This window comes from Xenopus laevis, chromosome 3S (genome assembly GCF_017654675.1).
Source record: "Xenopus laevis strain J_2021 chromosome 3S, Xenopus_laevis_v10.1, whole genome shotgun sequence".
Taxonomy (NCBI): domain Eukaryota; kingdom Metazoa; phylum Chordata; class Amphibia; order Anura; family Pipidae; genus Xenopus; species Xenopus laevis.
The window spans coordinates 126,139,562-126,166,836 of record NC_054376.1 but is presented as its reverse complement, the minus strand read 5'-3'; the positions used below and the strand labels follow the sequence as shown (position 1 = coordinate 126,166,836).

Genomic DNA, 27,275 nt, shown 5'->3' with positions numbered 1-27,275 from the left:
CGTTTGAGGTTCACAATTCAGAGCTGTTCCACCTAAATGTTCTGTTTTTGCCTTAAAAAGAGGAGCCAGAGAACATAAAGCCCAAGAAATGGCCATCCAGCTGTTATGATGACATTTAAAACATGCTCTTAACTGCAGCCCAATAGCAGATCAAGGTTATATTGGAGAAGGCGACTGCTTATGATTATGATATAATTACAGGGGGCAATTCCTTTGTTTGTAGGAGCTTTAATAATTTAATAATCATTATAGATTTTGAACCTGTCACCACTGGTGATTTGACTGCTGAAAAAAGGCCAGCATTAAAAACATCTGCCATAAGCCTAGAAGCACTGTTTATCTGATTATCTTTATCCTCTAACCATGATGATCCCAAGAAGTGGGTCCCATTTCCTTATGGCAACTTCAGAAATATATACATCTAGAAGCTCAAACTCTTTGTACCCATCACCGCTGGTCAATTGTTCAAATAACTGTTCGAAAAATAAATATAAAGAAATGCTGGACAGGTTTGGAATGGGTGCAGATGGGGGTGGGTTATGGTCTGGTGTAGGTCAACTTTTTGTTGACCCGCACATCACTACTGCAGAGGCCCAGCTCTCATGGTGCCAGCAATGGCAGTAGAGTGCAGTTGTATTAAGTGCTGTTGTATTAAGTGCAGTTGTATTAAGTGCAGTTGTATTAAGTGCAGTTGTATTAAGTGCTGTTGTATTAAGTGCAGTTGTATTAAGTGCTGTTGTATTAAGTGCTGTTGTATTTTTAAGTGCAGTTGTATTAAGTGCAGTTGTATTAAGTGCAGTTGTATTAAGTGTAGTTGTATTAAGTGCAGTTGTATTAAGTGCAGTTGTATTAAGTGCAGTTGTATTAAGTGAATGTGTATGTGCAACACACAAAGGGAGTCCTGGAAATAGCACAGCCTGTGAATTTGCAATGCATTTAGCTTCTTGTATGCACCAAAGCTGGGCAGGTGTAATGGTACTAGGTGCAAGTTGAAAGAAGTATTTCTAGACATAAACAAAAATTATTTTGCCAAAGAAATCTGTGAGTTTGGAAATCTCTTTCACTCCACCCAGTTACTGATAGGACTGTGTACTCAAGGGCATCACCCTCACAGGGACATTCCATTTAAACTGCCCCATCCAGATAAGTCTGCTCAGTGTCCAGCCTGCACCATGGGGTATAGAACTCTCTGCCTGGCTCTGCTGTTGGCAGTGGCCGGATCCTATGCCCAACAGTGAGTATAAATTTCCCAAAATCCCCATTTACCTGCCCATTCTCTGGCTCAGGGTGTTTGTATGTAGTTGTATGGTCCCTCTACTTTGCTTGTGCCAACTGCCACGATGTCGGAAGCAGTTTTGTGCAACATGTTCCTTTCTCATGTTCTCAGTTTGCTTTTGCATCTTTCCACTGCAAACTCTTTTAGATGTTCTCCTTTTATAGTCATGTATTAAAGGAGAAGGTAAGGTTAAAAGTAAGTAAGCCTTTTCAGAAAGGTCCACCTAAATATACCAGTAAACCCTCAAAGTAATGTTGCTCTGTCAAAAGAAACAGCACATTTCTTTCCTTCTATTGTGTACTCATGGGCTTCTGTATCAGACTTCCTGTTTTCATCTTAAACCCTAGCTCAGGCTAGGGCTTGAGCATGCTCAGTTTACTCCTCTCTCCCCTCCCCTCCCTTCTCTGGTGTAATCTGAGCCCAGAGCTATAAGTGAGCAGGGAGAGACTCAGGCAGGAAGTGATATCACACCAAGCTAATATGGCAGCTACTATCCTAAACAAACAGAAAGCTTCTAGAGTTTTTTACTCAGGTATAGTAAAACATTCTACAGAATAAATACAGAATTCTAGCTTGCACTATTGTGGCTAATCAATTGGCAATAAAATGCCTCTGTAGCTTTCCTTCTCCTTTAAGGTTGTATGAGAAGTGCTTGGTATTCTGTATTAGTATTCGGTTTGAGAGTACAGAAGGAAATATTTTTCTCTATTCCACAGAAGGTTGAGTTTTTAAAGGTACCAAAGCACACGGCTGCATCTGACAGGCAGTTAAGAAGGGAACTGAGGCAGTTTTCCTAAAATTTACATCTGGTTCCTCCACCGCCCCTCCTGCAAGACTTGACTCACTAATTGACTTGACTCACTAATTAGTCATTTGCTAGAATTAGGTCATGGTTAGGTCTTGCTGAATAGCTTGGCTCTTCCACTTAACATTGGCAAATTAAGCAGAAATTAAATGAGACTGTAGGTCTCATTTATAAATACAAAGAGCTAAAAGCACGTAAACGTCCACTGATTATAAACAAGTAAAGTGTCAGCTTTGTTTAGTTCTGTGCTCAACAAAATTTGATGTGTATATATATATGTGTGTGTGTATATTATGCTAGGGAAAAATGACATGCTCTAATTTAGTCTCTCATACTCAAGGAATTCAGTGAAACCAATAAGCTAATCCCACCATGGTGACCACCACTAGGACCTGGGTTCAGTTCTCGATTGTAGGTGTTACTTTGCTAAGTTTTGTATCAGTTATTCTGTTCTGTAGTATATGATATTCCAGTTATTGACTCTTGACATGCTCCTTACCATCCCACTCACTGCCTGTCCTTACCTGTGCCTGGACTACAGGTCCTCCTGTACTGTTGGATAACAGCAGGGCTGAAACCCAAATATTACTCCTCATTGGACCAATGGCATCAGCACCCTATATGTAGCTACATAGGACAACTACACCTTCAATTTGCATAGCTTTAATTTTCACTGTGACCTTCAAACCTCAACTCTGGACCTTGATCTCCTACTTTATTGACATTGATCTAAGAGATTGTATTTCTATCTCCACCCTCAGCCTTTTATGCTACTGGGGCATTAACTTCACCCTCTCTGTTATACTGGGCTAGAATGAACAGACTCATACAAGATGTACAGTGCATGAGCAGTGCAGATACACCAAGCTCTGCAAGTAAGACTCAGTTACCAGTGGAAGTGCACAGTGCAAAACTGGACTGAAACACCTTGCAGTGAGCACCAAAGGTCTTTTACACAAGATGTAAAGTATAGGGCATGGGGAAGGGATATATGACACCCCTGAAATTAACATCTGTCTTGAAGAGGTCCTAAATCCAGTGTTCCATTAATAAGCTATGGCTACAAATGCAATTAGTGAGCACTCATCACATTTCACCACCATTTTACCAGGCCAGAATGCTAATGTGTCTACAAAAAGTCTACAGTTTCCCTGGAATAATGGGAAGAAAAAGCTGAATTCAGGGTAAAAACACAGCAGTTTGCAGAAAAAGCTGAATTCAGGGTAAAAACACAGCAATTTGCATCTATTTTTGGTCATTGCACTTATGTTAATCAATGAGTCTTACTATCTGTCGCCTTCCTGCCGGTAAGTTACACCCACCTCTTAATATTTTTGGAGTTAATCAATACAGAATAACACACATCTCAGAAGTGTCATATTACAATACATCTAGTATAGGTCAATCTAAAAAAATAGGTCAATCTGTGAGTTTCTTCAGATGTCACCTCTTTGAAGAGTTACAAGGTGCCATTGTAAATGGATTAGTGGAAGAGTTTATATGCCGAGAACTTCCCACACCAGTCAGTTGAACTGAAGAAGCTTCTCGGATGAGTAGTGAAACGTCTTCATTGATTACTCAGCAAGTCCAGTTGTTTTTAGATTGACCTATATTAGATATACCATGACCTGGATAAATGAAAATCTTCATAGTCATATTACAATACATTTACCCAACAGATGCACTCTGATAACAGCAAGCTTGCTACGTGTAGATAGTGAAGAGACCATTGTGGTCGATTCCCAAGAACACAACTCTCCATTCGATGCTGACATCTACATCAAGGACTTTCCTCAGAAGAAACTCAATCTTGCAACAGCCAAAGTCTCATTGAATAATAACAATGGCTTTCTTGGAACTGCCACAGTGAAGGTGAGATGTAATAACATGTAACTGTACCAAAATGGCTACCCATGATGCAGCAATAAATGTATTTTGGGTTCTGACAGCCTTACACGTGTTATCATATTTGTGTTGTGTTTGGTAAGGATCATTTTGTGTGGAACCCTGTGTAATATGGAAGATGTTCAGCACCTTGATTGACTGTGTTCTGCCTATAATGTATAAATAACCTGTCTCCCCATAGATTCCCTCTGACCAACTCCCCAAAGACACAAGAAATAATCAGTTTGTGTATGTCGTTGTGAGTTCTGGTTCCTGTACACTAGAGAAAGTTGTGATGTTGCAGTACAGCAGTGGCTATATCTTCATTCAGACAGATAAGACTATCTACACCCCAGGAACTAAAGGTAAGTAAAAGTAAGAAGGCCATGCAATATGTGTCAAACTTACTGATTTTGCCACCCACAAACTGGGCCAAATTTGGGATGAAATGGTTGTTGCTTCAGAGGCACCCGGATCATATTGGGCAATTACACACTTATGCAGTTCCCACCCAATGAAATTTTCAACCCTCCGGTTGGGCAGGTCTATCAGATGAAACTCCTAAATGGAGCAAATCTTCCACAGCATATAATAAAACTAGAATAACTAGAGGGGTCACATACCTCCTGAAGGGTAGGGTCTAACAAAGCCTTAAAACATGTTGCTCTTTAGGTTGAAGCTCCTAGTGAACAGGAGGGAATCCTTTGGTGACTGACCACGACTGCGCTAGGTCCCTGTTGTAAACTCACGTTTGTAATTGTGGAACGCATCATGTGTTGAGAAGAAGGATAGCTAGTTGGGCTTTATGCAGTCATGTCTGCTTCAATGTACCATTTGGCACAAGGGAAAGATCTTAATGCTTGGCACCTACAGACTCCACCAAAATGTGGTTATAATACTATCCTCAAGCAGGTGAACTTGAATACAATAAACAGGCAATAAAGAAATGTTCTGTACTAACAGAAGCAGACTAGACAATCCATAATGACAAAATGGGCAGATCTCCAGGAAAGATACTAAGGGGCAAATTCACTAAGATTCGTAGTTGCGCCAGGTGTAACTTCGCCGCACTTCGCCACACTTCACCAGGCGTAGTTTCGCCAGCGCTTCGCAAATTCACTAAAATCCGAAGTTGCGCTCAGGGGTAGCGTAAGGTTGCGAAGTTGCGCTAGCGTTGATTCGCTAAGTAAAGCGAAGTTACGCTAGCGAAGGCTAATTTGCATACGGCGTGAAATTCAAATTTCAATGGAGGAATACGTATCAGCACTACAAATGCCTAGAAAACCTTCAAATCAGCAAATAAAAATGTTATTTTGCCCTACACATGTGCCCACTGTCTAGGTAAGTTGCCATGAGTCAGGAAATGTAGGGGGGAAGGAGGAGAGCCCCAAAATTCGATTTTTTTCAGCCTATCACCCATAATGTAGAAAACACGCCAGCGTTTTTTGGGACTTAGAAAATTTTTTGACTTTTTTTGAAACAATCCCTATCTACTCTATTGCGCTTCGCCAGGTCTGAGGTGGCGAAGGAAGTCTAGCGTAAAAGGTAGCGTTCAGTACACTGCGCAAGTTAGTGAATTTGCGTAGTTACGTCGCTAGCGAAACTTCGCCAGGCGTAAGGGTGCGAAGTAACACTAGCAAAACTACGCCAGCGTTCGTTAGTGAATTTGCGCAGTAACGAAAATGACAAACGCTAGCGAAGTAACGCTAGCGTTCGGCGCTTCGGCGCTTAGTGAATTTGCCCCTTAATGAGGGGTCTGCCATGTCTGATGGTTGCTTTAGTCAAAAGTTATAGCAGTGGAAATCACTTATAGATGAAGGATTAATTTCACATCACTTTCATTTAGGTTTAGGCACCCACATCAAAATAGAATCATAAACTCTAACCAGCTGGCTAAGACATCATATAGAGAGGGAGAGAGACTAGTGGTATATTCTCTAACTAGATCAGCTTTTCTGTAACATAAGGTATCCCAAAACCCAGGACTAACATCAAGGTCCCAGCAGGGGTGATTTTGGTACTGCTGCCGCCCCCCTCTCCCGCACTTAATAATCAGCTTCGGAGCAGCATCGCTAGTGCATTGAGCGCAATAACTGAGCCGAATTTCCGGGTTAAAGCGTAATACAGAAATGGGATCCAATGGTAAATAAACAGGCAGTCAGCAAACCAAAAAAGGTCAGGAACAGGCTAGGTCAAGAAAAAAGATCAGACAATAAAGCACGCCAAATACAACAAACGAGCATGCGTGGCGCACGTCAATTCAGGATTCAGTGCAGGTATTATTACAGTTTTATGTGGAGTGTTGAAAGGTTCTGCATTGGGTCCACTTTCATTCAGTCTTTTTGTTAATGATTTGCAGGGGGGCATTGAGAGAAATGTTATTGTGCCATTGACACAAACCTATGTAGAACAATTGACTCCATCCCGAATGTGTCCTCCTTGTAGGAGGATCTGGACAAATCTGCAGTGTGTGTAGCTTAAAGTCAGTTTGGGTTTTAAGAAAGGTCAATTACTTAGGTCAATTAAAAGAAAAAAACAAGTTCTTATACAAGAGTTCCAGAAGGTGCAATTACATCTTCATATTTACAGTCTTTTTATGTAATTCTGTTTCCTCTTCTCCTGCCCTCTGGTCACACTTCAATGCCCTTCTTTGTCTTATTATTAAATCTATTTCTCCACAGTTAGGTACCGGGTTTTCTCCATGAACTATAAGATGGCTCCAGTCTCAAAACCAATGATCATCGAATTTGTGGTAGGAATTCCGTCCTTTTCTTTTATTGGCCTTGGAGCTCTGCTAAATTCAGTACAATAACAGCAATGGATCCTGACTAATGTTTATTCAGCAGCGCAATATAAACATTTGAAGTTGTAATTATTTCGGATTTTAGACAGCAGAACTGATTTATGATAGGAGTAGGCTATTTGGAGAAAGTAAGCTTCTCTATGAGGCTTCCTCCACATTTGCTCTACTGAAAAATTGTTTAACAACTGTATTGATGATGAGTACAGAGATGGACCAGGGTGGGGATGAGAATGACTATGTTGTTATTGTAAGTGAAAATACAACTTCATAAGAAATATAGACATTGACAGGAGTTCAAGCATTAAATTAAATCCTGAGGGACGTAACTTGAAACTGAGAGAGGACACAACGCCACCAAGAGTTACTGTATATTATTGGAGTGTCTTCATTTTCAAGAAACCTTGTGTAGTGTTGTGTTTCTGTATTGTGCTTCAACACACAAGGGTCATGCAGAATGATGAGGTTTCTTCCACCAGGGTATTCTATTTAGTCAATGTACTAGACCATAAAGGTGTCTGTAGTTCTTCAGCAATATAGCTTTTCCTTTGGCGATGGCTTTCATCAACCTCTTTGGGAAGGAAATACATATGCCATGCTTTAAGTTTCACCATCAGGCTGTGTGAGAGGAAATAATATTTATAGGAAAACTAGATGTATGTTATTTCTGTATGTTTAGCCATAAGTCAAAATTTAAAAAAAGCTTTATCTTTGTAGAACCCAGATGGCATAATTGTTTTAAGGAATTCCATCCACCCTGCCGGTAATTCGGGGATCTTGTCTGAGACACATAATCTGCCTGAACTTGTAAGGTGAGAGAATAACAGAAATACAAAATAGATCATGGAAGGTACTAAGAGAAGCGAGAGGACATTCATTCTTTGCAACTGATGTTTATGATAATGATATAGCATTACAGTTATTCTGAGAACTAAGGGATATGCCACTACTGCTTGTCCATGGCTGAAAACTCAAAGAATTGCTCACCTAGTGGACTCTGCTCTCAGGCCACAGTGTTTTCACATCCATTTGCTTACACATCTCCAATAGTAGTACAGATGGGACTGATGTTATTGAGGGAGCATGAGCCAGGAGGCATAGTTGATCTTTGAATACAACTTAGTCCTTCTCCATTCTTTCTTCACCGGATGGAACTCAGATTATCATGTCTCAGCCCTGAGGGGCATGAAAGGATAAACATGGTAGCAATTGTATGGAGTATGTTCCTTCTACTGCTGAATTAAGTCTCCAGTATTGACCCTTACTACATGAGCTTGACCATGGGGATCCTCAGCTGTAGAGAACCAGGAACTATTGACCTGTAGGTCCTACTACCCCCAGGGTGCACACCTTTCTCTAGTAATAATTTTTAGACCTCTGAGCTTGTAATTGGAAACAGGGATTCAAACTTCAAATAAGTCCTAGATGGAGCATCTAGATGGAGATGGAGTTATGGCATTTGAGCACAAATTCTCTGTTAAACAGCATACCTCCCAACATTTTGGAAATAAAAAGAGGGACAAAAAGTTGGCTTTTTTGACCATGCCCATTTTTGTGGCAACACCCCCTAATTAACATGTTCATTTTACAAAATTTGGCAGGTTATAGAAAGTTTGAACATATTTCTGTGTTTTATTTTTCAGTTATTACAGTTTTGCTAATGAAGGTGAATTGCCTTTTTAAGCTGAGTCTAACTTTTCCCAAGGGACCAGTTATCTTATATTGTTACGATTACTTGTTTGCTTATCTAGAATTTGTTAAAAAAGTATCTTATCTGCAGCTGTGGCTATTCTGGGCTGTCTGCCAAAAGCCAATTAAGTTAGAATCTTGTTTATTTTTCTGGCTGTTCAATGCAGAGAAAAACGGGACTTTCCAGTACAAACGAGGGACTGCAGGTTGAGCTGTCAAAAGAGGGACTGTTACTCTAAAAATGGGTTTAGTAATACTATCAGAGAATGCAGAAGCCCTGACATATATATATATACATGGACTGTCAAAAAAGTGTAGAGTGGGAAGGTAAAGTGCATTTAAGAGGCCAAAAGTGACTACATACCTACTCTTGAGAAATCCATTTTCACTATCAATTTTGCAGCCTCGGGGTATGGACTATCTCAGCAAAGTATGCAGACACCCCTCAGCAGAATTACACCAGCAATTTTGAGGTGAAAGAATACAGTAAGTCCCAATGCAACGTGCCATATTATCACTTGATGTAGACAAAGGGGAAGCTCAAAACATTGAGTTATGAAAATATTTCTTTATAGTGTGTTGTCTCCAACTGTCCTACTTCAGCCCTTGTGATTTTCAAGTCATCTAGAAAATCTTTGGGGATAGTGTAGATGTTGTGGCATACACTAATCTGTCTCATAGACCAGCATAGAACATAATAATAATCATGTTAATACTTCTCTGAATTCATGTTAATACTTCTCTGAATTTATGGTGGAGTCTCTAAAGCCTTCTTTAACAATAATAGGCAACCACTTCCTCGTTAAGTGCATTTCTTTTTCTTCCATATATTGCTCATATATTTTCCTTTTATTTTTTTCTGATTGCAGTACTGCCCATAATAGAAATAATTCTGAAACCAGAAAATAGTTTCTTTTATACTGATACTGAGACATTTACAGTGAATATTGAGGCACAGTGAGTATCTGCAAAAAAATCTGCTATAGGGTGAGTAGGGGGTATGTATAAGTTACACTCAGTGATTACCTGTGCAGGGTGAGTGGGGGGTATAGGCAGGGCAGCCATCAGGGGGGGACAGGGGGGAGCGTTGTAGGGGCCCCGAGGGTAAGGGGGGCCCGGCCACACCGCACTTACTTGATTAGCTGGGCCCCCCATCTTTCTGAGAGCTGCTGACTTCGGGAAGGCATGGACGTTTAAGGGGCCCTGGCCACCAATTTTGGCCACCAATTTTTTTTCCTCATGTGGGGTTCTAGCCACCAATATTTTTTAATGGGGGGGGCCTGGCCACAAATGTTTTTTTATGTGGGGCCCTGACCACCAATATCTTTTTATTTTTTAATAACATGTGGGAACCCTAGCAAACAATTTTTTTACTGTGTGGTGGGGGCGGACCTGTGGGGTGGGGAGGGCAGACCTGTAGGTGGGGCTTGCTTGGGGGTGAAGCCCAGGGGGCCCAGGAAATTTTGTCGTATGGGGCCCTGTGATTTCTGATGGCGGTCCTGGGTATAGGGATCAGTGACATCCCCAGGTGCTGATATCAGCTCTATGTGCCCAGGTATCTGTTTGGGAAGCCGGTGGAAGGACACGCGTTTGTGCTCTTTGGGCTACAGAAGGATGGCATAAAGACAGGAATTACAGAGTCTCTAGCGAGAGTACAGGTAGCACATACATTTTGTTCCTCTCTTCTTTTTTTTTTGTTATTCTGGAATTCATTTATTGCTCCTTTATTTCCCAATACCACAAAATAAGTGGCCCTGCATTGCAAGCAAATCCTCTAATTGTTGGAAGGGAAGAACATGGAGGACGGGTGGAGCATGGGGGTTACAAGGGCATCTGGAGATTTGATGTCAGTGGTTATGCTGAATAAGAAATATAAAGACTTTATTAGTAGATAAGACATAACTTTTGGGATCCAGATAGGAATATCTAGAAGTGAATATCTAAATCCCTATGTCAAAATTCATGCAGAGGCTAAAAACATGATGTTAACAAAGTTGGCCCAGGTCTAATAGTTTGTGCCTTAGATGTAGGCTTACTGGCCCCATGATTTGGCATTAACTGTAGCTGTCTAGTGGTCCAGAGATGCTGTTCTTGTCTATTTTACCTAATTTTATCATTTAGATTTATGAAGGTGAAGGTCGGGCTGAGCTGAAAGGGGACCACCTCCGGAATTATTTTAATACGACTGAGGACATGTTGCAATACAGGTTATACATGACGGTCTCTTTGATCACTGCAACAGGTGAGCAGTGCAGTGTGTTTAGATTATTCCATACAGAAGGGGGGATAAAAGTGCCTTATAAGTGCAGAACATAGTCTTGGTGAGGCCAATATAAAGGAAAATAACCGTACAGGTATAACTGAACCAAATGGAGAACCCATCTACATCCTTTTCTCAATGGTCGGTGAGTAGTGATGGGCAAATAAATTCGGCAGGCACAAATCGGCAGCGAATTTCTGCATTTCGATGAATAAATTCGCCCATTGACTTCAATGCGTTTCGTGAATTTTTCTGCAAAACTGGACAAATTCGCCCATCATTATCAGTGAGCACCATGAGCCCCATAAGCATCTAAAAAGTCTTCTACATTTGCAGAAATTATGGACGGAAGCTTTGTAATAGGCTTAGAATAAATACAAAATATTGCCATTGTGCAAAGCCTTTATTCTTAAGCCAGCACAGAGGGAATTGCTGCAGTAGCTGTAGGGCAGTTGCCCAAACAGTGGTCCTTTAGTTTTTGTTTCTGGATAGGCCAGGAGGTACTTCTTTGGTTTAGAACCCAGAGTTTACCTTCAGGTTATGATTATTACACATTGTGTATTATAAATTAAATACTAAATGTGTCTCCTTCAGGCACGGACATGGCAGAGGCTCTGTTAGAGGAGATCTACATTGTGACATCACCTTACAAAGTCTTCTTCACCAAAACCTCCCAATATTTCAAGCCTGGATTGCCTTTTGATGTGGTGGTAATAGCCTGTCTAAGCTTCATCTGTCTTCTTGTATTCCATGTTGGTGACACAAGGATGGTTGTTTCATAACACATAGAATCTTGTTGGAATTGACAATATTTAACCAAGGGCTATATAATTGTATATACTTGATGTTGGCCTGTGTGCATGGGGAACTTGAATGTGTATTGATCTGATGTTATGATGAAGCTAAACCTACAAAATCTAGGGTCAAATACAAGAGTCCTCTGCACTCAACCCATTATCAATATATTTAGGACATTGAGACATTTTGGGCATACAGCTACTAAAAAATGCCTTACCCTTTAAACAAAACAGGGATTGTTTGTCCATACATTGCAATATATTTAAACTGAACAACTACGTCAAAGTCATCCCATATCTGGCCAGTCCTACGCTTAATTTTCATCTGATTCATTAAGAATTCAATTTCTTCATTATACATTTTACAAAGGGACTAAGTTTTACCTGCAACTTACTAGCTGCTTTCAAAAGTAAAACACCCAAACTACAAATTCTAGGGTCATAATCTACTAATAATGCCAATGGACACTTGACATGGTAGAACATTTAACTCACTAGACCATGCATCATATGACATTCATCTGCTTATGTAAGAAGACACTTTGTTCCATAACCTTTTAAGTCTATATATAACCTGCCTAACTGCTGGTTGATGCAGATGGAGGAAAAACCCCAGTTGGAAGCCTCTCCAATTTGCCTCAGAGAAGGAAAAAATCTTTCCTGACTCCAAGATGGCAATTGGAGTCAGTCCCTGGATCAACTTGTACTATGAGCTATCTTCCATAACCCTGTATTCCCTCACTTGCTAAACACCATCCAACCCCTTCTTAAAGGGGAAGGAAACCTCGTCGGCGCTAACCCCCCTCCCGTGTATTGCCCCCCCTCCCTCCTCCCCCCTGGCCTACCCCTCCCGCTGGGCAAATGCCCCTAACTTGTTACTTACCCTTCTGCGCAGGTCCAGTCCAGGGAGTTCACAGGCGACATCTTCTTCCACGCGATCTTCTTCCTCCTTTGACCGGCGCATGCGCAGTAGGATCATTTCGCCGGTACGATCTACTGCGCATGCGCGTGACTTTTGGCGCAATGCGCAGTAGATCCGTACCGGCGAAACGATCCTACTGCGCATGCGCCAAAACGCCGGTCAAAGGAGGAAGAAGATCGCGTGGAAGAAGATGTCGCCTGTGAACTCCCTGGACTGGACCTGCGCAGAAGGGTAAGTAACAAGTTATGGGCATTTGCCCAGCGGGAGGGGTAGGCCAGGGGGAGGAGGGAGGGGGGCAATACACGGGAGGGGGAGGGGGTTAGCGCCGACGTTTCCTTCCCCTTTAAAGCTATCCTGAGGATTGATTCTGCTTTGCCAAGGAACTTTCCCTATAAGCAACACATAACTCTAAACATCTGCCCCTTTCTGCCCAGGGTTATATCATTATGCCTCCACAAACAACACTTTCACAAACTGGTTTTCATTTCTAAAGTCCTCTTCTGGGAAGTTAGTGGGATACTTCTAAAAGCAACTGGCAAAGACAACCCCACAAAGTTAGAATGACGCCATTTGTATTTCATATATATGCAGGATCATTCTCTCTCTTTATATATACATGTACTTTATCAGGCATTTGTAACCAATCCTGATGGGTCACCAGCTAAAGGCATCCCTGTTGTGGCTAATCTAGAATATACTCAACAAGATGGGAAAAAGAAAATTGTGAGTATCAAAAACATTTTTATTTTGATGTAATTATCATTGGATATATACCATTTTAAGTGCCATGGAACACTTCTGAAGCCATTGAAAAAAATCTAAATATGGGTAGTACACAGAAGGGTATGAACGAGCTAACAGTGTCCCTGTTTTGGTTCAGTCAGAGGAAAGTTCTGGGGACAGTAAAGCAGATGGAACCACTAGGCTGACATTGAACACACCTCCAGGAATAAATGATCTGCTCATAACTGTGAGTATGAAATACATTTTGATTATGTAAAAACCTAAAAAATAATAATAATAAATAAGGAATGACAGATGATATTAATGGAGGGATCTACTTTTAGCTATCATTGGAATCTACCATTCTAAGAAGGTTATTTATCAATCTCCAAATCCAAAAAACTCTAAAGATTCAAGGTTTTTTTTACTATACAATCCAAATTTTTAGTGGAAAAAACTTTAATTCTTAGAGATTTACTATACCCGGAGGATGGTAAAAGTCTGAATCCAAAATTCCTAAATCTCTGACCTACCAAGATCGTGTATAAGTTAATAGGAGAGGTCCCTATCCTATTCAGAAGTTTCTGTGGTCTGTGCTGGAATTTTTTTCATGTTTTTCTCCGATCAGATTATATTGCGCTTTTTTAAAAATAAATATACTCCAATTGTGGATTCTAGTTTGGCCATACTTTTTCTTAATTAAATAGTCAGATAAATGCGGATTTTGATAAATAAGGCCCTAAGTGTTACACTATAATGGAAAACTTCTGAAGCCATTTAAAATAAATCTAACAGTTACTCTAATAGTGGATAACCAGTCTTCTAGCTAAACGTATCCCTGGGTTGGGTCAGCCAGGAGACATTCGTGGAGAAACTCTTGCAGGTGGAACCAATAGGATGACTTGGGAATAAGATAAATGACCATTACTGTGAGTATCATATAAAAATATGGAACAGAAGCACCTAGATAATTCCAGTGGGTTACCAAAAGATTATCTCCTATTTCCCAGCACAACTGTGAAGAGTTATGCTAAAGTAGAAGATCATGAGATTGTCCACTTCTGGAAGCTGCCTTTGTGGTTTGCCGAAAGAATCAAACCCTGTTCTGTATTTACAAAAGAGGTTGTTAACCTTGTGGTTTGTAAAGGCTGCTGTCAAGTTATTAGCCTCTTTTTACACATAGTCATGCAAAAGGGTACCAGTTGGTGCAAGCACTTGAGGACCTCTGCCTATTTGCTACTAGTGGTAGATTAGATACTTACACAGAAACTCTTCAGGAGTAATTGCCCATTGGGTACAATGTTCAAAACATGCTTAGTTGACTTGAAAGTGTCACCACAATCTTTCAGTCCTCACAATTGGAACCTGGTCAGAAGAGCATCTACCCCTAGGTTTGTGAAATTGATCCCTACTCTTGGGTAGTACACCCAAGAATGTAATCCTTAAGAACATCCTTGATGGAGTGCAAATTACTCACTAGCTACCCTACTCTTAAGTTCTTCAGTATCACACCTAGTGGGATCTCTGACATAGTATATCCTATCATGGCTCTCCTATTAGACCAAGTTTTCTTACTTGTCTGCCAAGAACAAATTCACAAAAGGAAGAGCCCTGAGCATGTGTGCTTCAGGAAGGAATGTTACTGGGCCAAGTGAAGTTTGAAGTTTGTAGGATTCCCAGGATAGTGCTTTATGTCTTTTATTTTTTTGTTTCCAGTTGAAAACAGACCAGAAAGGATTGCTACCCCAGCACCAAGTGACTGCAACCATGACTCCTACAGCCTACAGTTCAAGGACTGGAAATTACCTGCACATCAGCATCACTGGTTCAGAAATAGCACTTGGAAAAACTCTCACAATGAATTTGTTTTTCAGTGACTCGGAAACTCACATTCAGAATCAAATCCAACATGTCAGATTTTTGGTAACCAGACATACAACCTCTGAAACCTGAAAGAAACCCACTCTGGGTATTGTGATAGGTCACACAGTTACTAATGGAAATTGTATGTCTTCTCTAGGGCAAACTTAGCCAGGTGCAGGCCAATAAAACCAGACTATTTCCATTATGTGAGTTGGGTACCTTTTGCTATGAATGGGCTTTTCCATTTCATGATTTAAAGTAGAATTAAAGATTTTTAAAAAACCTATGCCCCTCCGGAGAACTCTATGCCCCCTTCCAAATGACACCACGTTGGACTCCTTATGTTGCCTCATTTGCAGAACCTGTTCATAAGCAGAGCTGTAGGGTTGACAGATATGAGTTGGGAAATTAACCTGGAAGTATTAGTTCTCTTAAATAATTTTAGAGGCAAAAGTCACATTAAAATTCCTGACATTATCATTTCTCTTCCAGATAATGAGCCGGGGGAGGATCATGAAGGTGGGAAGACAGGAACGGTTACCTAATCAGCAAATGGTTTCCATGACTCTGAGGGTCACTGAAGACTACCTACCATCTTTCCGTATTGTGGCATATTACATGGTGACAAAGAATGGAAAACATGATATTGTATCTGACTCTGCCTGGGTAGATGTGTTAGATACCTGCATGGGTACGGTAAGTCAACTTAATGAAATGGTGTCCATACCATGCATGTCTGATTGTATAGTATCAGTGTTCTTAACCCATGAGCCAGTCAGATACTGAAGAGTATGGGCTGGTGTACATGTTTTTTTTCAAAACGCATCAGTTAATAGTGCTATTCCAGCAGACTTCTGCACTGAAATCCATTTCTCAAAAGAGCAAACAGATTTTTTTATATTCAATTTTGAAATCTGACATGGGGCTAGATATTTTGTCAATTTCCCAGCTGCCCCATGTCATGTGACTTGTGCCTGCACTTTAGGAGAGAAATGCTTTCTGGCAGGCTGCTGTTTTTCCTTCTCAATGTAACTGAGTGTGTCTCAGTGGGACATGGGTTTTTACTATTGAGTGTTGTTCTTAGATCTACCAGGCAGCTGTTATCTTGTGTTAGGGAGCTGCTATCTGGTTACCTTCCCATTGTTCTGTTGTTTGGCTGCTGGGGGGAAGGGAGGGGGTGATATCACTCCAACTTGTAGTACAGCAGTAAAGAGTGATTGAAGTTTATCAGAGCACAAGTCACATGACTTGGGGCAGCTGGGAAATTGACAATATGTCTAGCCCCATGTCAGATTTCAAAATTGAATTTAAAAAATCTGTTTGCTCTTTTGAGAAATGGATTTCAGTGCAGAATTCTGCTCGATCAGCACTATTAACTGATTCATTTAAACTGGTGTTTTACCTTGAAGTTACCTGTTAGCATGTTAAAGAATAAGCAATATTTAAATTGGTCTTCATTGTTTATTTTTTATAGTTTTTGAATTATTTTCCTTCTTCTTCTTGATCTTTCCAGCTTTCAAATGGGGGTCACTGACCCCATTTAAAAACAACTACTCTGTAAGGCTACAAATGTATTGTTATTTCTACCTTTTATTACTCGTCTTTCTATTCAGACCATCTCCTATTCACATTACATTCATTTATTCAAATTAATGAATCGTTGTTAGAGTAATTTAGACCCTAGCAACCAGATGGCTGAAATTGCCACTGCTGAATAAAGAGCATAATAACTCAAAAACCACAAATAATAAAAAATGAAAATCGATTGCAAATTATCTCGGAACATCACCCTCTACAAGTCTACATCATACTAAAAGTCAACACAAAGGTGAACAACCCCTTTAAACAGCCAATGTCTTGGTCAACATTTTCCTTATCACCTCCCATAGACCTTATACAGATAGCATGACCATGACCTAGTAACTCAGATGTGGTCTGTTGGTGTCTTGGTTAGCAGCCTTAGATAGAAGTCTCCATAGGAGAGACAATTCTATTAAATGTTGGTGTATTGATGACAAAACAATACCACAATTGCACAAGAACATCTGAAAATTATACTATAGGATCACATTTGCATTCATGCACTCATCTAATGCTGTAGCATGGTATAGTAGATGTGGATAAGAATGATAGAGCCTGATCAATGTATTTTTCACTGACATGTTGATGATGGTTCTTGCACAGTTGGAGGTAACAGGATTAAGGGATAAAGACAACGCAATCCAAAAACTGCCTGCAACTGTGCAGCTGAAACTCAGAGCCGACCACAAAGCCAACGTGGGGCTCGTGGTGGTGGACAAAGGTGTCTTCGTGCTGAACAAGAAGTTTAAACTCACTCAGAGTAAGGTGAGGAATCATTCATGGCCATATAGTAAATCCAGAATCCTTGGTTCCCACCAAGGTCAATGGAAGGCCGCAACACATTTCCAAGGTGCACATGGTGATGTTAGTGTGTTTGTAAGTACAATTTGTACAGCACTCTATCCATATATATATATATGATGGCATATTATGCCATTTTGTCTAGAAATAATAATAGCAAAAGGCATCGTTTATGTATGTTCTACAGAAAAAAAATATATATATATCTTTATATTTAAACATAAAGAAATGCAAAAGTCCCAGAATTTTGGCCTTCTGAAATTTACCCCTTTGAATTCCTGCTCTATTTATTTAATCCTTTATTCAGATATGGGATTCAGTGGAAAAGTCAGACATTGGATGTACCCCCGGAAGCGGTGCTGACAGCCCTGGGGTCTTTTATGATGCTGGTCTTTCTCTACACACCTCTTTTGGTATTACGTCCAATCAAAGGATAGGTGAGTATCAAAGGGCTCTGTTACACGTCTAACATCCTTATTGACAGTATGGGAGACATTATCCCTTAGCGTTCCCTGTATAACTCAGCCTGCAGCCTTGTGCCTTTATATGGTCACAGAACAACCCCTCAGTGACTTCTAATATCCTTATCATTTACAGTAGGGGGTACATTATCCCTTATAATACATGAGTGATACTCAGAGTTCCCTGTATAACTCAGCCTGCAGCCTTGTGCCTTTATATGGCCACATTACAACCTCTCAGTGACTTCTAATATCCTTATCATTTACAGTAGGGGGTACATTATCACTTACAATACATGAGTGATACTCAGAGTTCCCTGTATAACTCAGCCTGCAGCCTTGTGCCTTTATATGGTCACAGAACAACCCCTCAGTGACTTCTAATATCCTTATCATTTACAGTAGGGGGTACATTATCCCTTATAATACATGAGTGATACTCAGAGTTCCCTGTATAACTCAGCCTGCAGCCTTGTGCCTTTATATGGCCACATTACAACCTCTCAGTGACTTCTAATATCCTTATCATTTACAGTAGGGGGTACATTATCCCTTATAATACATGAGTGATACTCAGAGTTCCTTGTATAACTCAGCCTGCAGCCTTGTGCCTTTATATGGTCACAGAACAACCTCTCAGTGACTTCTAATATCCTTATCATTTACAGTAGGGGCTACATTGTCCCTTATAATACATGAGTGATACTCAGAGTTCCCTGTATAACTCAGCCTGCAGCCTTGTGCCTTTATATGGTCACAGAACCTCCTCTCAGTGACTTCTAATATCCTTATCATTTACAGTAGGGGGTACATTATCCCTTATAATACATGAGTGATACTCAGAGTTCCCTGAATAACTCAGCCTGCAGCCTTGTGCCTTTATATGGCCACAGAACAACCCCTCAGTGACTTCTAATATCCTTATCATTTACATTAGGGGGTACATTATCCCTTATAACACATGAGTGATACTCAGAGTTCCCTGTATAAGTCAGCCTGCAGCCTTGTGTCTTTATATGGTCACAGAACAACCCCTCAGTGACTTCTAATATCCTTATCATTTACAGTAGGGGGTACATTATCCCTTATAATACATGAGTGATACTCAGAGTTCCCTGTATAACTCAGCCTGCAGCCTTGTGCCTTTATATGGTCACAGAACCCCCTCAGTGACTCCTAATATCCTTATCATTTTGAGTTGGGGTACACTATCCCTTATAATACATGAGTGATTCTCTGTATAACTCAGCCTGTAGCCTAATATGGCAATCATATACATTTGTGGCATTAAACTATTATATCAGAGTTCCCTGTATAAGTCAGCCTGCAGCCTTGTGCCTTTATATGGTCACAGAACAACCCCTCAGTGACTTCTAATATCCTTATTATTTACAGCAGGGGGTATATTTTCCCTAATAATACATGAGTGATACTCAGAGTTCCCTATATAACTCAGCCTGCAGCCTTGTGTCTTTATATGGTCACAGAACCCCTCAGTGACTTATAATATCCTTATCATTTACAGTAGGGGGTACATTATCCCTTATAATACATGAGTGATACTCAGAGTTCCCTGTATAACTCAGCCTGCAGCCTTGTGCCTTTATATGGTCACAGAACAACCCCTCAGTGACTTCTAATATCCTTATCATTTACAGTAGGGGGTACATTATCCCTTATAATACATGAGTGATACTCAGAGTTCCCTGTATAACTCAGCCTGCAGCCTTGTGCCTTTATATGGTCACAGAACAACCCCTCAGTGACTTCTAATATCCTTATCATTTACAGTAGGGGGTACATTATCCCTTATAATACATGAGTGATACTCAGAGTTCCCTGTATAACTCAGCCTGCAGCCTTGTGCCTTTATATGGTCACAGAACAACCCCTCAGTGACTTCTAATATCCTTATCATTTACAGTAGGGGGTACACTATCCCTTATAATACATGAGTGATTCTCTGTATAACTCAGCCTGTAGCCTAATATGGCAATCATATACATTTGTGGCATTAAACAAATCAGAAGACCCATAGTTTTCTTAGGATATGATTATTTACATTGTATCCACAAACATGTGGGAGATATAATCCTGCAAACTGCCACTTTTTGTTGAAAATCACTTTTTATTAAAGGAGAATGAAATCCAACTCCCATGTCACCTCCAACATCTCCTGCTGCTTTGGGTCCTCTTCTGTGCTGATTGGATCTGGCTTGAATTGCACATGATCTGTGTCGACGATTGCACAGAAAAGGACCCAAAGTGGTTTGAGATGGTGCCAGTCAATCCCTCTGCATTAGACTATATTTTTTAAGCAGATATACAAAAAAGACCCTTTCTGAGACAGGTGGCACAGGAAGGAAGGTTGTTCTGCTTTTAGTAGTTTGTGGTAGAAAGATTTCCAAAAAATATATAGTTTTATAGGGTTAGTGTATTTTAGGGTCTTTTTACAATAATGGCTTTTTTGGGGGTTTTCTTACATGCCACATGGGTTTGACAATAATATGCATATTGGTACAAAACATTCAGAAGACCTGGCATTTTTATATTGTCATATCTATTTTCTAAATTATTTCTTTACCCACAGAGCCTCATTGTAAAATTCCCGGGCAGCGCAAACGTCGTTCAACTGCTGCGCTCATTGAGATTAAAACCGGCAAAGGTAAGATATGGTGGGACATGAGTCTGCTTCAAACACCTCACGTGAAGAACATTTCATATAAACTATTTGTTCCATGCCTAACACCCTTACCCATGAATGGTATCATTGGATCAGTGACGGAAAACACACCACATTATGGAAAACATCTAAATAACTTTCTGTCCTTTAGCCTCAAACTACAAGGAAAAGGCAAAGAAGTGCTGCCTGGATGGAATGCAGGAGAACCTGATGGGCCACACCTGTGACCGACGTGCCCGCTACATCTTGGATGGCATGGAATGTGTGGATGCTTTCCTGGACTGCTGCAAATACTACGAGAAGAAGAAAGAAGAGGAGAGGAAAAGTAAAGATGAGGATACTCTGGCAAGAAGTAAGGAACCATGGGAAGTTGGTCAGTCCCATGAAAAAGAAGAACCTTTGGAGAACATTTTAAGGCAAAAATAAGGAAAACATAAAACTGCTATAAAATAGTGCCACCTTCTCATGCATAAAAAGGAATGAAGAGATCAATAAACCAGGTTTCAGGCAGAAATTCAGAATAGAGAAGGAGCCAAAGATATCCCATTGTGATTGTCATATGTGAGATCTGTTCCAAGGTGACAGATATTAGTTTGATAATGTGGATTCATCCATAAAGACCTGTGTGTGACACATAGAAATAATTTAAACTCTAAATCAAAATGATGTGCCATCATGGATGACCAACAATCTTGGTAACATTTAGAAAGAAAGCACCATTACAATGAAACATGATCATTTTCAATCCCTTTTCCAAGTGCCACCTAAGCGAAATGATCCTTGACTTTTGCATTTCGTGTCGCAGGTGAAGAGGAGTCTGATTACATTCTTGAATCTGAAATTGACGTCAGGTCGGAATTTCCAGAGAGCTGGCGATGGGATGTTTTCCAAATGAGAGAAGAACCAGATAAACAGAAGTTAGTGATGTTACCACTATTCTCCCAAGCCACCAGGCTATGAGACTTGTGGTGTTAAAAAAAAGATCTTACATCAGGGTTGGACTGGCCTGCAAGAGATCTAAAGGATCTTCAGTTGGCCACAACCATTTCCACCAGCCCTCTCTTTTTTCCATCAAAAGCTTAGTACTTTAACACTGATAATTTTTAGCACTTTCTGCACCAAACTTTTGTGAAATTGAGCCATAGATGTCCTGTTCTTTGGTGGTCCCTAGGTGGCTGAGCTCAAGTATTTGGGTTCAGTAGGCATGTGGTTATGAGTACTACAAAAAAGCTAATCTAATCAAAGCTTGTCTTGAGAAAACAAAGTATTATTCCAAATACACAATTTCTCCCGAATGCAGTTATTTAGCTTTAAAATAAAAAAAAATTAGAGCTGGAAGTTTTGGATTCTTGGTTCCAGTTGGTCAGTAGAAGTTGCCATAAACTGTGTGGTGCAATAACTATATCCTGCTTTTTTTCTGACCACCTTATCCCTAAACAAAACATTTTTTCAAAACATACAGACTCACAATGAACATGTATGTGTATTGCCCTTAAATAGATATAACTCTGTTTATCTCCACAGCATTTCGACCAAGATCATAAAGTTGAGCCTGAAAGACTCTATCACAACCTGGGAGATTCTGACTGTTAGTTTGTCTGAAAACAAAGGTATTAAAAATCCCATAAAGCATATTTTAAGAAAACAACATGATAATATGTCCTGAATGTGACTTTTCATAAGTGGAGGACAAAGCAGGTAGGGAAGATCCTATTCCTCCATAACAACTTCCAGCAACATACCTGTGTCTTGTGGGGGAAGGCCAAATTCTATTTTTTAGAGTTAGAAAATACAACATCCTGAACTTGCGTAATTACTGTTACATACACCTCAGAGATTTTATATCAACTAGTCGTCAATTAGTATTGATCACATATAGAGCACTATCTACACTATAACATCAGCTCAGTTACACACCTTTACATGGAGGACTGGGATCTAGACCTTAACACTAGACCAAAGCCTATACCACTGACATACAGAACAAATTGGCAAATTTAGGAAGCCACCACAGACACAGTGCCCAGAACACCTAGCTAAAGTATACCTTGACATCACTTTGCCATTAGGCTAGAAATTGTGGGGAGATAGAAACCTTCTTCCATGTATTGAGTATAGGTCTGATGCTTCAGGCTTTTCCAGCAGTTCTTACTTTGAGATTAGGTTTTGAGCCTTTAGACATCTCAGACTTAAGCACTTGGGCACTTGAAATATTGAGATACTAAAACGATGACATCATAATAACAACAATAATAATAGTACAATATAATTCCAAAATAAAAATTGACACATTGCTTTGTTCTTTTTGGAGGGGTATGTATATTTAGGGGCTTCCAGTGACTATAAACTGGTAGGCACCTTTACCCCCTTCTTATCAACTCATAATAAAAAATATTAATTAAAAAATTATAACTAATGATAGTAATTACAGTTACTATCGACAAACGGTGCCTGAAAATATGTGTAATGTTACTAAAACATAGAAATGTAGGATCCACCTGGAAGCAGTCAGGTTGGCGTTAGACCTCCACAAGAACTTTATAGTCCCCAGACTGCTTTAGAGCTCAACTGACCTCCTTGGGTGACATCATCATCAGTTTATTAAAGTCTAGCCCAGAACATGTGAAGATGGCTGCTATATATGGAAAGAGTTGGACATCACTCACTTACACTATAGTAGGTGACTTTATTATGCAATTGCAATTTATTTATGCAATTCACTAGCAGCCATGTATATAAATAATATGGGAAATAATGGTAAATGCAATATGTGTTTGCCAGCCTCCATTTAGTTTATTATCTAAGCATTAAACATGGGATATATATATATATATATATATATATAAAGTAGTGATGAGTGGGTCGAGAATTTCTCAACCCGCACCCAACCCTAACCCGCCCGCTCCCTACCCGTATCAGGCGGAAGTCTTTAAATTCCGGTGCCGGAAGCCGGCAGTACTAGGTCGTGGGCGGGGAGAGCAGAAGAAGAGCTCGACCTGCACCAGCGCATTTTGTTCAGGGGTCGGCCCGAACCCGCCCACACATCTCTAATATAAAGTGCATTTCTACTGTAAATAGAAAAAATAGAAAGAAATGCTGAAGTACATCAGGAACTTTCCTTTTCATTACTGTCTTGCATAAAAAATGGCATTAACTCAAGGGATGAAAACATAATTCTGTCTCTTTATAGGTCCCTGGTGAGGCCTCATCTGGAGTATGGGGGCAGTTTTGGACTCCAGTCCTTAAGAGGGATATAAATGAGCTGGAGAGAGTGCAGAGACTAAGTGCAACTAAACTGGTTAGAGGGAGGGAAGAGTTAAATTATGAGGGGAGACTGACAAGGTTGGGGTTGTTTTCTCTGGGAAAAAAGGTGCTTGTGAGGGGACATGATTAGACTTTACAAGTACATTAGAGGACATTATAGACAAATAGCAGGGGACCTTGTATATATATATATGGAGGGGTGTGTGTATGGATGCTCGGTTTCATTTGGAGGGGTTGAACTTCATGGACTTTGGTCTTTCTTCAACTCAATTTAACTATGGAACTATATAATTATTAGATGAATGTTTGGTCTCACTTTTTCTCAATAATTTTTTTTTATTGGTTTTCCGTTTTTATAATAAGCTCTGGTACATTATATGATAACATGTGAAATCATTTACTTATCGTGTAAACATTAATCACTGTTCCAGATCAATGATTCATAATGACATAAGAGCATATCCAAACTTCACAATAATACCAAATGTTATACATATATCAAATTACATTTATAAAATGTAAAAGAAAATGTCATGAAAATTTACATGAAACATTTTTTATTTTTATTTTTTTCAAATATTTTGGAATTTTGAGGAACCCTTCTTTGAAAAAAAGGTTTTCTTTCTTCTTTTTGTCAATGTAGATTTCTTTTAGCCTTTTAGTGATCTAAGGTGCGTTTCATGTTATAAATATATAAAAATATGTTCTGACATTGGTGTGTTGTCTTCTATTCTATACACAGGTCTGTGTGTGGCTCCTCCCCACGAGATTAAGGCAATGAAGGAATTCTTTATCGATCTAAAACTGCCTTATTCTGTTGTGAGGAACGAGCAGGTGGAGATTCGAGCCGTTATCTACAACTATAACAGCAACAGGGTGAAGGTACATTGGAAAAATAATTTAGGAAAACTATACGTCGGCCACTATTAAAATATACTGCATAAAATAACATTTATGTAAAACCCTGTTGATTCTAAAAGAGCCATCTATGAGTGAGCTGTTAGAACTGCGTTATTTCCTGTCAAGTGATCGCTAAATGAGCAGTTACAGCTGCATTCATTTTCTGTCATGTGATGTCTGAGTGAGCAGTTATAGCTGCATTATTTCCTGTCAGGTATCTCTGAGTGAGCAGTTAGATCTGCATTATTTCCTGTCAGGTGATCTCTGAGTGAGCAGTTAGAACGGTGTTATTTCCTGTCAGATATCTCTGAGTGAGCAGTTAGATCTGCATTATTTCCTGTCATGTGATCTCTGAGTGAGCAGTTAGAGTTGCATTAATTTCCTGTAATGTGATCTCTGAGTGAGCCATTAGAACTGCGTTATTTCCTGTCAGGTATCTCTGAGTGAGCAGTTATAGCTGCATTATTTCCTGTCAGGTATCTCTGAGTGAGCCATTATAACTGCGTTATTTCCTGTCAGGTATCTCTGAGTGAGCAGTTAGAGCTGCGTTATTTCCTGTCAGGTGATCTCTGAGTGAGCAGTTAGAACGGTGTTATTTCCTGTCAGATATCTCTGAGTGAGCAGTTAGATCTGCATTATTTCCTGTCATGTGATCTCTGAGTGAGCAGTTAGAGCTGCATTAATTTCCTGTCATGTGATCTCTGAGTGAGCCATTAGAACTGCGTTATTTCCTGTCAGGTGATCTCTGAGTGAGCTGTTAGATCTGCATTATTTCCTGTCAGGTGATCTCTGAGTGAGCAGTTAGATCTGCATTATTTCCTGTCATGTGATCTCTGAGTGAGCAGTTAGAGCTGCGTTCATTTTCTGTCATGTGATTTCTGAGTGAGCACTGCAGTAAGAGCTGCATTCATTTTCTGTCATGTGATCTGTGAGTGAGCCGTTAAAACTGCGTTATTTCCTGTCATGTGATCTCTGAGTGAGCAGTTAACGCGGAGTTATTTCCTGTCAGATATCTCTGAGTGAGCCGTTAGAACTGCGTTATTTCCTGTCATGTGATCTCTGAGTGAGCAGTTAGAGCTGCGTTCATTTCCTGTCAGGTGATCTCTGAGTGAGCAGTTAGATCTGCATTATTTCCTCTTAGGTGATCTCTGAGGCAGCACACAGAACATCACATCATGGAGGGTCAAGGTAAAAGGTGTGAAAGGGCAATATTTATATATATATTCCAGTTCAGTAAGATTAAGCTACTTAATATGATATTATGATAGGTTTACTTTTCATTCTGGGGTATCGCTCTCCTTTCACCTTTATCTATCAGTTTGTATATCTATCTATCTATCTATCTATCTATCTATCTATCTATCTATCTATCTATCTCTCTCTCTCTCTCTCTCTCTCTCTCTCTCTCTCTCTCTCTCTCTCTCTCTCTCTCGCTCTCTCTCTCTTTCTATCTATCCCAACAAATGTTTGTCAAGACCAACTTAAAGTTGTTTCTTCTGAAAGGTGCGGGTGGAGTTCAGCTACAATCCAGAGTTCTGCAGTCTGTCCAAAGCCAAGAAGAAGTTCCAGCAGGAGGTTTGGGTTGGTGCTGAATCCTCTACTGCTGTTCCCTTTGTCATTGTGCCACTCACCATTGGACATCATGATGTAGAAGTAAAGGCAGCAGTCTATAGGCATTTCTTTTCAGATGGTGTCCGTAAAACGCTTAAAGTTGTGGTGAGTAAGCTCCATGGATAGTAAATTCTAGGTGGTATTGGAGGGAGAACGGAGTTGATAATCTGGTGCTATGATGTTCAGGACAGTAGATAACAGATAAGTACTACTATAGTTTATATAAACAAGCTGCTGTGTAGTCATGGGGGCAGCCATTCAAGCACAGGATACACAGTAGATAACAGATAAGTACTACTATAGTTTATATAAACAAGCTGCTGTGTAGCCATGGGGGCAGCCATTCAAGCACAGGATACACAGTAGATAACAGATAAGTACTACTATAGTTTATATAAACAAGCTGCTGTGTAGCCATGGGGGCAGCCATTCAAGCACAGGATACACAGTAGATAACAGATAAATACTACTATAGTTTATATAAACAAGCTGCTGTTTAGCCACGGGGGCAGCCATTCAAGCACAGGATACACAGTAGATAACAGATAAGTACTACTATAGTTTATATAAACAAGCTGCTGTGTAGTCATGGGGGCAGCCATGCAAGCACAGGATACACAGTAGATAACAGATAAGTACTACTATAGTTTATATAAACAAGCTGCTGTGTAGCCATGGGGGCAGCCATTCAAGCACAGGATACACAGTAGATAACAGATAAGTACTACTATAGTTTATATAAACAAGCTGCTGTGTAGCCATGGGGGCAGCCATTCAAACACAGGATACACAGTAGATAACAGATAAGTACTACTATAGTTTATATAAGCAAGCTGCTGTGTAGCCATGGGGGCAGCCATTCAAGCACAGGATACACAGTAGATAACAGATAAGTACTACTATAGTTTATATAAACAAGCTGCTGTGTAGCCATGGGGGCAGCCATTCAAGCACA

General features: G+C 40.0%; 1 protein-coding gene across 1 annotated transcript in view; it reads left to right on the top strand.

The window, feature by feature from the left end:
• Positions 1-1,128: 1,128 nt before the first annotated feature.
• The window catches only part of LOC108703501 (A.superbus venom factor 1), a 51,582-nt gene continuing 25,435 nt past the window's right edge, over positions 1,129-27,275 (top strand). The window contains exons 1-22 of the mRNA XM_041588931.1: positions 1,129-1,234; positions 3,761-3,953; positions 4,168-4,330; positions 6,647-6,717; positions 7,483-7,577; positions 8,858-8,940; positions 9,324-9,411; positions 10,010-10,112; positions 10,576-10,696; positions 11,309-11,424; positions 13,064-13,156; positions 13,314-13,403; positions 14,873-15,079; positions 15,512-15,715; positions 17,204-17,365; positions 17,709-17,838; positions 20,453-20,527; positions 20,697-20,897; positions 21,351-21,462; positions 22,070-22,155; positions 24,552-24,691; positions 26,213-26,425. Coding sequence (XP_041444865.1) covers positions 1,173-1,234; positions 3,761-3,953; positions 4,168-4,330; positions 6,647-6,717; positions 7,483-7,577; positions 8,858-8,940; positions 9,324-9,411; positions 10,010-10,112; positions 10,576-10,696; positions 11,309-11,424; positions 13,064-13,156; positions 13,314-13,403; positions 14,873-15,079; positions 15,512-15,715; positions 17,204-17,365; positions 17,709-17,838; positions 20,453-20,527; positions 20,697-20,897; positions 21,351-21,462; positions 22,070-22,155; positions 24,552-24,691; positions 26,213-26,425 — 2,808 coding nt within the window. The 5' untranslated portion in view covers positions 1,129-1,172. The remainder of the gene's footprint in view (positions 1,235-3,760; positions 3,954-4,167; positions 4,331-6,646; positions 6,718-7,482; positions 7,578-8,857; positions 8,941-9,323; positions 9,412-10,009; positions 10,113-10,575; positions 10,697-11,308; positions 11,425-13,063; positions 13,157-13,313; positions 13,404-14,872; positions 15,080-15,511; positions 15,716-17,203; positions 17,366-17,708; positions 17,839-20,452; positions 20,528-20,696; positions 20,898-21,350; positions 21,463-22,069; positions 22,156-24,551; positions 24,692-26,212; positions 26,426-27,275) is intronic.